Source organism: Acyrthosiphon pisum, chromosome X, assembly GCF_005508785.2.
Source record: "Acyrthosiphon pisum isolate AL4f chromosome X, pea_aphid_22Mar2018_4r6ur, whole genome shotgun sequence".
Taxonomy (NCBI): Eukaryota; Metazoa; Arthropoda; class Insecta; order Hemiptera; family Aphididae; genus Acyrthosiphon; species Acyrthosiphon pisum.
The window spans coordinates 79900318-79909644 of record NC_042493.1 but is presented as its reverse complement, the minus strand read 5'-3'; the positions used below and the strand labels follow the sequence as shown (position 1 = coordinate 79909644).

Sequence of the window (9327 nt, the reverse complement as noted above, 5' to 3'; positions counted from 1 at the left end):
TTTTTTTTACTTAGCTCGCACCACTACCTACCGTCGCGCTGGATTATAAATTATAAATGTCTACCTATATTTGTCATCGAAAACGGTTAATAAATAATAAAATAATTAATATTATTATTTATAAGATAATAATATTACCACATAATAGATGAAAATATGTACCACGTACCATGACTAAATAGATTTATTTTGTCATGCTACGTACAATGATTGAAATATGTACTACAACAGTTACCATAGAAAAGTAAGTAAGTAAGTAAACAGTTACTGAGTACAACAATCCCGATCATGGTCTTATTTAAGAATAAGACTTATAGACTTATAGACTTATAGACTCTTATTTAATAATCTAAGACCGTGTTTAAGACCGTGATTCCGGTTTATCAAAGAGATAACATGGAGTTAATCAGTAGTATGTGATAACAATCAAACAATATGATATTTTAAAAATTTGGCTCCAAATGTTTCCCAAAACCCCAATGGCCATCATTTATAATGTTTTATCTGTGATATGAGCTTACAAGATTAATTTAATTGTTATGTTGTGTACTGTGTAGAAATATTAAGTTTAGAATTGTATATTACAAATATATATATTTTTTTGTAATTTATAGTTTCTTTTACATTCGTTATATAGTGACAAAAATCAAATTAATGCCGGCTGCTTAAAAATTATATTGACCTGGGTGAACAAAAATGTTTTAAATATTATATATATTTGTTGTTCATGTAGGTGCCTAATAATGTAGGTAAGTCATAATTTATTAGCATCTACCAGTCCTTCCTAAATTATGTCATTTTATTTATGATGATAATATATGAATCGAAGAAGAATTGCCGCAATAACAAACAATTTTGTTATTTGTTACAATAACAAATATTATAATATAGATATAATCTAATTTTTACTATATTTTTTCATTTTCATAATAATGACTATTATTGGGTATAAATATATTATAAGGTTTGTGAATCAGGTCTACAATAAGACAAACTTGTATCAGTGGATTCCGTTTCCTTAGTTTGTTAGTTTAAAAATTAAAACAAATGTGTACCTACATAATTTACATAATATGTGATTATACCTATATAATATAAAGTATTGTTGCATAATGTAAAGTATTTTTCTTATAGTTGTATAATAAATTACTTGCTATTGTATGAAAATTTAACTAATCCCTATAGAGTTGAGTTTTTAATAAACAAATTATTACGCTTGTATAATATAGAATAATTATTAGACTATAAATACTATTTACATTTTGTAATTATTAAATTTATTATATTTTGTAGATTAAAAATGAAGAAAAAAAATAAGGTGACTAAAATAATAAATAAAATATATTCTTAAAACTAATATTCATGTATATAATATATTTATTATATTTATTTTACTTTAGCTATCAACTAAAAATATAATTTCATCTGCTTATCCTGAAGAATATACAGGAAAATGGAATGTATGTAGATTATATATTGAATTCTTAAAATAATATGTATATAAATGTATTTTAGGCATTATTTCTACATTCAAAATTTTAAATTATAAATATAGACATCAACTCAGTTAACCACCATATTACATATCAAGAAGGCGAAGAAGCTTTATAATACAATATGTGATGACAAAGACAAGTATTTGAATAAAGACAAAACTAAGACAAATTTAATCAAAAGTATGTTGTTTTTGTTGCTATAAGGTTATTAATCAGTTAATAAATTATCTAAAAAGTATATCTTGATGTTTAGATGTGTTGATAAAATGTATTCCTATTTATAATGCTTCAGAAGACGAAAAAGAACTGACATTGTAAGTATCTATGAATGTTAATATAAAATAAATATTATCTTCATATATATTATTTTACGAATAATGAAAATTGATAAATATCTTAATTGTTATTTTTTTAATCGTGTTGTGTCATAATTTTATAAATATTTTTCTAATGAAATAATTTAGTATTTATTTTAAATATAAGAACAACTCCCCCAGTATTCACTATTAGTTGTGTAAAGATTTAGTTATGTATGTCTTTTACAAATATTTAAATACCTGTTTTAATTATTGTTCATTATTATCGATAATAAAACAAAACTACTAAGATGTATTTAAGCACATCATAAAAGTCAGTGTAACATTAAAACTTGTTTTACTAGTATTTTTAACAAAAGAGCGTATTTGTAGGTTCTTAAAAGTTTAAAATATGATTCTAATATGCTCTAAAAAAAAAATCTTAAAATGTTCTCTTAATTGTCCTTAAAAAAACCTCTTAAATATACAGAAAATATGTTTTTTTTATTTCAAATAATTTATATTTATGTTTATGTTTATATTTACTATTTACTTAAACATAATTATAACAACATTTTCTGTGATAAATTATTAAAATTCAGTCTCATAAAACAATTAAACAATTTCCAATATAATTCCAAAATATGCTTTAATGTGAAAAATGATTTTCATTCAACAAATTCTGTTATAGTTAATTTGCCCACATTTTCCATCCCTGTTGAGTTACATATAGTCAATAAATATATGTAAAAACCTTTAAATGCTCCCTGTGTTTATGGCTAATAATGACTTGTAATTGGGTTCATTACGTATAACTAGTGCTAGCCCCTTTTCGTCACTTTAAAATGTATGATATGTTGAAGACGACAATTTTTTATATCGTTGGACAGTATTTGTATAATTATCCACCTTATTGATTTATAGAGGCAATTAGTATGCAACTGTATTTTATTGTTATGTTCTCTTTAGATTAATAAAAAATAAAAATAAAAAAAGGAAAGGAGACAAAAAAAAGGTTTGTTATCTTCAAAAAACAAAAAAATTATATATATAAAATAAATATTATCTTCATTAGGTACAAAGTTATGAAAATTTAAAAACTGATAAAACCATATTGAAGACAAGAAAGCTTTATACTGAAACCTTTGATGACAATGACAAGGATTTGAATAAAGAAAGAACAGTTGATTCTAATTTAAACAAAGGTCCATTTCTGTTTCTTTTTTTCTATGATGTTATTATTAGATTATTAATTAATGTGTTGACTTATGTATTTAGGTGAATGGACAAGAAGAATCCCTATTGCCAGTGCTTCAGAAGGTGACCCTTTGTAAGTATCTATGAATGTTAAATTTGTTTTATACAATGTTTCTGAAATGGATGAGGTAACTTGTATAGACGTTCTCAGTGTGATGGCCTAACAATTTTTTTTCTATTTTTAAAATCTGGGTTTATACAAATTATTTTTAGAACATTATCTTAAATGTAAAAATAAATGGTCAAGTTAGATTTTATGCAAAATTCTCATATGGATCGAGAAGTCATATCATTTTCGCGCTTATTGCGTAATTTTCACACTCGAATCGCCGACTAAAAAAAAAATGGTGTGGCACATCGATTTGTATGAGAACACTACAAGATAAACAGTGGTGATATTTATTTGTTGTCATTTAACTTACACAATGAATTAATGTATTATTTTATATTGTCAACTAATAAAAATGATAAAGTAATAACAAAACTAGGGTTAACAAAGTTTTAAATTATAAAATTTAATGACATACATTTAAGTTGTGTTACAATGTAAAATAATCATAATTAAATACACTTTATTTTGAAAACCTATTTTTATCTACAGTTGTTCAATGTGAGTATGTGACCCTCTTTAACTTCGATGCACTTTTGATCCGACGATATAATAAATTCCAAGTTTTTTCCAACTAATTTGGTGTTTGACGAATGATATAAGCTACAATATTAATTCTCATAAAAAGTCCATCTCTATTATTTAGGTAATTCTTTGGCATAAACATGATCTTTCTGAATATTCAATGTTAGTGTAATCCATTGTTCCAAATGTAAATTAAAAAACTTAATCTTAAAAATAAATTTTAAGTGTAGTTCAATATTGAATATTGAACTCAGCTATAATCAAATCAACTAATGTTCTTTACGTAAAAATTACGATCAATTAGTTATTTTATAATAGACATTACGGATAAAAATTACCATATTTTATTACCTGTACATCTAAATCACACAAATCAATATATGTCGGTATGTCAGTAAATTCGATCATTTAAAACTTTGTTAACTCTAATTTTGTTATTATTTTATCATTTTTATTATTTGACAATGTAAAATAATACGTTAATTAATCATGTATTTTAAATAAAAACAAATAAATATCACCACTGTTTATCTTGTAGTGTTCTCATACAAATCGATGTGCTACAACATTTTTTTTTTTAGTATGCAATTCGAGCGTAAAAAGCGCGCGACAAGCCCGAAAATGATGTGACACTTCAATTAGTATGAGAAAACAAAAAATACAACTAGACCATTTATTTTTACATTTAAGACAATGTTCTAATAATAATTTGTATAAAAACAGATTTTGAAGATAGAAAAAAATTTTCATTTAGCCATCATTCTGAGCACACCTATACTAGTTCCTTCATCCATCTCAGAAACACGCTGTATAATCATATTTTTATTTTTTGTACACTCAATGATAAATAACTTAATTAATTTTGTATAAAATGTATATTAAAATATTTTTGTGTGTGATATTGTATAGTATTGCGGCTGGTTGTACATTTAAAAAGAAGAAGAAGAAAAAGAAGGGAGATCAACAAATGGTTTGTTTTAACATTAAAATAAAAAAATATTACATATCTATTAGACGGTTATGTTGTCTTTAGGTACAACATTTTGAAGATTCGACAAACGATAAAGGTACTATGGTTGTAGATAAGATTTATGATGAGACACTTCATGACTACAAGCATTTGAATAAAAACAAACCAAGGGATTCTAATTTAAACGAAGGTCTGTTTATTTTGCGGCAATGATGTTATGTTATCTACAGTATTATTTGATTATTAATTAATTTGTTGGTTTATATATTAAGATGAATTGACAAAAAGCATTCCTATTGCCAGTGCTCCGGAAGGTTACTCTTTGTAAGTATTTATTAAGTATCTATGAAAGTTAAAATTGCTTTATATAATCATATTTTTATTTTTTGTACACTCAATGATAAATAACTTAATTAATTTTGTATAAAATGTATATTAAAATATTTTTGTGTGTGATATTGTATAGTATTGCGGCTGGTTGTACATTTAAAAAGAAGAAGAAGAAAAAGAAGGGAGATCAACAAATGGTTTGTTTTAACATTAAAATAAAAAAATATTACATATCTATTAGACGGTTATGTTGTCTTTAGGTACAACATTTTGAAGATTCGACAAACGATAAAGGTACTATGGTTGTAGATAAGATTTATGATGAGACACTTCATGACTACAAGCATTTGAATAAAAACAAACCAAGGGATTCTAATTTAAACGAAGGTCTGTTTATTTTGCGGCAATGATGTTATGTTATCTACAGTATTATTTGATTATTAATTAATTTGTTGGTTTATATATTAAGATGAATTGACAAAAAGCATTCCTATTGCCAGTGCTCCGGAAGGTTACTCTTTGTAAGTATTTATTAAGTATCTATGAAAGTTAAAATTGCTTTATATAATCATATTTTTATTTATTGTACAATCGATGATAAATAACTTGATTAATTTTGTATGAACTGTATATTAAAATATTTTTGTGTGTGATATTGTATTGTATTGTGGCTGGTTGTAGATTTAAAAAGAAGAAGAAGAAAAAGAAGGGAGATCAACAAATGGTTTGTTTTGACATTAAAATAAAAAAATTTTACATATCTATTAGACAGTCATGTTGTCTTTAGGTACAACATTTTGAAGATTTGACAAACGATAAAGGTACTATGAATGTGGATAAGATTTATGATGAGGCACTTCATGACTACAAGCATTTGAATAAAAACAAACCAAGGGATTCTAATTTAAATAAAGGTCTGTTTATTTTGCGGCAATGATGTTATGTTATCTACAGTATTATTTGATTATTAATTAATGTGTTGGTTTATATATTAAGATGAATTGACAAAAAGCATTCCTATTGCCAGTGCTCCGGAAGGTTACTCTTTGTAAGTATTTATTAAGTATCTATGAAAGTTAAAATTGCTTTATATAATCATATTTTTATTTATTGTACAATCGATGATAAATAACTTGATTAATTTTGTATGAACTGTATATTAAAATATTTTTGTGTGTGATATTGTATTGTATTGTGGCTGGTTGTAGATTTAAAAAGAAGAAGAAGAAAAAGAAGGGAGATCAACAAAAGGTTTGTTTTGACATTAAAATAAAAAAATTTTACATATCTATTAGACAGTCATGTTGTCTTTAGGTACAACATTTTGAAGATTCGACAAACGATAAAGGTACTATGGTTGTAGATAAGATTTATGATGAGACACTTCATGACTACAAGCATTTGAATAAAAACAAACCAAGGGATTCTAATTTAAACGAAGGTCTGTTTATTTTGCGGCAATGATGTTATGTTATCTACAGTATTATTTGATTATTAATTAATGTGTTGGTTTATATATTAAGATGAATTGACAAAAAGCATTCCTATTGCCAGTGCTCCGGAAGGTTACTCTTTGTAAGTATTTATTAAGTATCTATGAAAGTTAAAATTGCTTTATATAATCATATTTTTATTTATTGTACAATCGATGATAAATAACTTGATTAATTTTGTATGAACTGTATATTAAAATATTTTTGTGTGTGATATTGTATTGTATTGTGGCTGGTTGTAGATTTAAAAAGAAGAAGAAGAAAAAGAAGGGAGATCAACAAAAGGTTTGTTTTGACATTAAAATAAAAAAATTTTACATATCTATTAGACAGTCATGTTGTCTTTAGGTACAACATTTTGAAGATTCGACAAACGAAAAAGGTACTATGATTGTAGATAAGATTTATGATGAGACACTTCATGACTACAAGCATTTGAATAAAAGCAAACCAAGGGATTCTAATTTAAATAAAGGTCTGTTTATTTTGCGGCAATGATGTTATGTTATCTACAGTATTATTTGATTATTAATTAATGTGTTGGTTTATATATTAAGATAAATTGACAAAAAGCATTCCTATTGCCAGTGCTCCGGAAGGTTACTCTTTGTAAGTATTTATTAAGTATCTATGAAAGTTAAAATTGCTTTATATAATCATATTTTTATTTATTGTACAATCGATGATAAATAACTTGATTAATTTTGTATGAACTGTATATTAAAATATTTTTGTGTGTGATATTGTATTGTATTGTGGCTGGTTGTAGATTTAAAAAGAAGAAGAAGAAAAAGAAGGGAGATCAACAAAAGGTTTGTTTTGACATTAAAATAAAAAAATTTTACATATCTATTAGACAGTCATGTTGTCTTTAGGTACAACATTTTGAAGATTCGACAAACGATAAAGGTACTATGATTGTAGATAAGATTTATGATGAGACACTTCATGACTACAAGCATTTGAATAAAAACAAACCAAGGGATTCTAATTTAAACGAAGGTCTGTTTATTTTGCGGCAATGATGTTATGTTATCTACAGTATTATTTGATTATTAATTAATGTGTTGGTTTATATATTAAGATGAATTGACAAAAAGCATTCCTATTGCCAGTGCTCCGGAAGGTTACTCTTTGTAAGTATTTATTAAGTATCTATGAAAGTTAAAATTGCTTTATATAATCATATTTTTATTTATTGTACAATCGATGATAAATAACTTGATTAATTTTGTATGAACTGTATATTAAAATATTTTTGTGTGTGATATTGTATTGTATTGTGGCTGGTTGTAGATTTAAAAAGAAGAAGAAGAAAAAGAAGGGAGATCAACAAAAGGTTTGTTTTGACATTAAAATAAAAAAATTTTACATATCTATTAGACAGTCATGTTGTCTTTAGGTACAACATTTTGAAGATTCGACAAACGATAAAGGTACTATGATTGTAGATAAGATTTATGATGAGACACTTCATGACTACAAGCATTTGAATAAAAGCAAACCAAGGGATTCTAATTTAAATGAAGGTCTGTTTATTTTGCAGCAATGATGTTATGTTATCTACAGTATTATTTGATTATTAATTAATGTGTTGGTTTATATATTAAGATGAATTGACAAAAAGCATTCATATTGCCAGTGCTCCGGAAGGTTACTCTTTGTAAGTATTTATTAAGTATCTATGAAAGTTAAAATTGCTTTATATAATCATATTTTTATTTATTGTAAAAATGATTTTAAACTTGTGACTGCTATTGTGTATGTTTAAATTAATACTAATCAAATTTACAAACCTATAGTGAATTACTATATTTTTGTTTTAGGTTAAAAAGTTCATTAAAAATCACCAAGAAAATATCTAAGGTATTTAATGTTTTATTTATATATACTTTTTTGTAATTTATTTGAATTATAAGAAATATTCGTCTTATGCTGATAAAAATAGACTTTGAAAGCTGTATGGCATTTTTGTAAAAGAAATAAACATGCTGAGATTCTTAAATATTTCATTTTAGATGGCAATAAAAGCAGATACTGAGTCTTCAAAATATGAATCTATACAAATAGTTTTTAAAAATATGGAATACTTGAATAAAGATATATCTGAAGAACAGTCAAATGACATTCACTATGGTAAAATTTTCATTTTATAAATATATTTTCTGAAGTAAATTTTTTGTATTTTATTCTACTATTAGTTAGCACAATAAAAAAAAAAAAACGTCACATAAGATATTAACTGATTTTGGAAATTGAATAATTTAATATTTTAAAAGTCTATGCTCAAATTGTATATACTGTCTACAAAAATTATATTTGAGTTATGAGTGCAATATTTTGTTTAAAATATGTTAAAAATACCTGATTAACATATTCAATAGGACCTAGCTAGTCAAAATTATATGGAACTAGGGTTTGACTAAAAATAAAAACGACATAGTATTAATGTATAATTGCATAAATTCCTTTATATCTATTTATTTTATAATTTATAAATACTTTTTTATCTATATTTATTAAACATTTTATTTATAATCTATATAATACAATTATTTGTACAATGAGTAAATTAATAATATTAATAATAATAATGTATATTTGCAAACAAATGATAAAATAAAAGTTACAATAAATAATACAGTTATATGTTTGTTTGCTCACCTCCTACAATCAAAGCTTGTGGTGAAGGTGAGAGTTCTTAATTTAGTCATTATATTCAAATACTATTAATATGTAGTAGGTAGCAATAAAATAAACATGTAAAGGTTTGTCATTACAAAATAAAGTTAAATTAAATTCGATATAAAATAAGCAAAATTATATGAGGATCATAAATTGACAGGTGCTA

General features: G+C 24.6%; 1 protein-coding gene across 1 annotated transcript in view; it reads left to right on the top strand.

The window, feature by feature from the left end:
- Nucleotides 1-2774: 2774 nt before the first annotated feature.
- Nucleotides 2775-9327, top strand: part of LOC107884407 — a gene marked incomplete at both ends in the record, with an annotated part of 7512 nt that continues 959 nt past the window's right edge. Inside the window, 26 exons of the mRNA XM_029489902.1 lie at nucleotides 2775-2807; nucleotides 2868-2997; nucleotides 3071-3122; nucleotides 4593-4653; nucleotides 4717-4843; nucleotides 4926-4977; nucleotides 5120-5180; nucleotides 5244-5370; nucleotides 5453-5504; nucleotides 5665-5707; nucleotides 5771-5897; nucleotides 5980-6031; nucleotides 6192-6234; nucleotides 6298-6424; nucleotides 6507-6558; nucleotides 6719-6761; nucleotides 6825-6951; nucleotides 7034-7085; nucleotides 7246-7288; nucleotides 7352-7478; nucleotides 7561-7612; nucleotides 7773-7815; nucleotides 7879-8005; nucleotides 8088-8139; nucleotides 8303-8342; nucleotides 8495-8612. Of these exons, the coding sequence (XP_029345762.1) occupies nucleotides 2775-2807; nucleotides 2868-2997; nucleotides 3071-3122; nucleotides 4593-4653; nucleotides 4717-4843; nucleotides 4926-4977; nucleotides 5120-5180; nucleotides 5244-5370; nucleotides 5453-5504; nucleotides 5665-5707; nucleotides 5771-5897; nucleotides 5980-6031; nucleotides 6192-6234; nucleotides 6298-6424; nucleotides 6507-6558; nucleotides 6719-6761; nucleotides 6825-6951; nucleotides 7034-7085; nucleotides 7246-7288; nucleotides 7352-7478; nucleotides 7561-7612; nucleotides 7773-7815; nucleotides 7879-8005; nucleotides 8088-8139; nucleotides 8303-8342; nucleotides 8495-8612 (1963 nt within the window). The remainder of the gene's footprint in view (nucleotides 2808-2867; nucleotides 2998-3070; nucleotides 3123-4592; nucleotides 4654-4716; nucleotides 4844-4925; nucleotides 4978-5119; nucleotides 5181-5243; nucleotides 5371-5452; nucleotides 5505-5664; nucleotides 5708-5770; nucleotides 5898-5979; nucleotides 6032-6191; nucleotides 6235-6297; nucleotides 6425-6506; nucleotides 6559-6718; nucleotides 6762-6824; nucleotides 6952-7033; nucleotides 7086-7245; nucleotides 7289-7351; nucleotides 7479-7560; nucleotides 7613-7772; nucleotides 7816-7878; nucleotides 8006-8087; nucleotides 8140-8302; nucleotides 8343-8494; nucleotides 8613-9327) is intronic.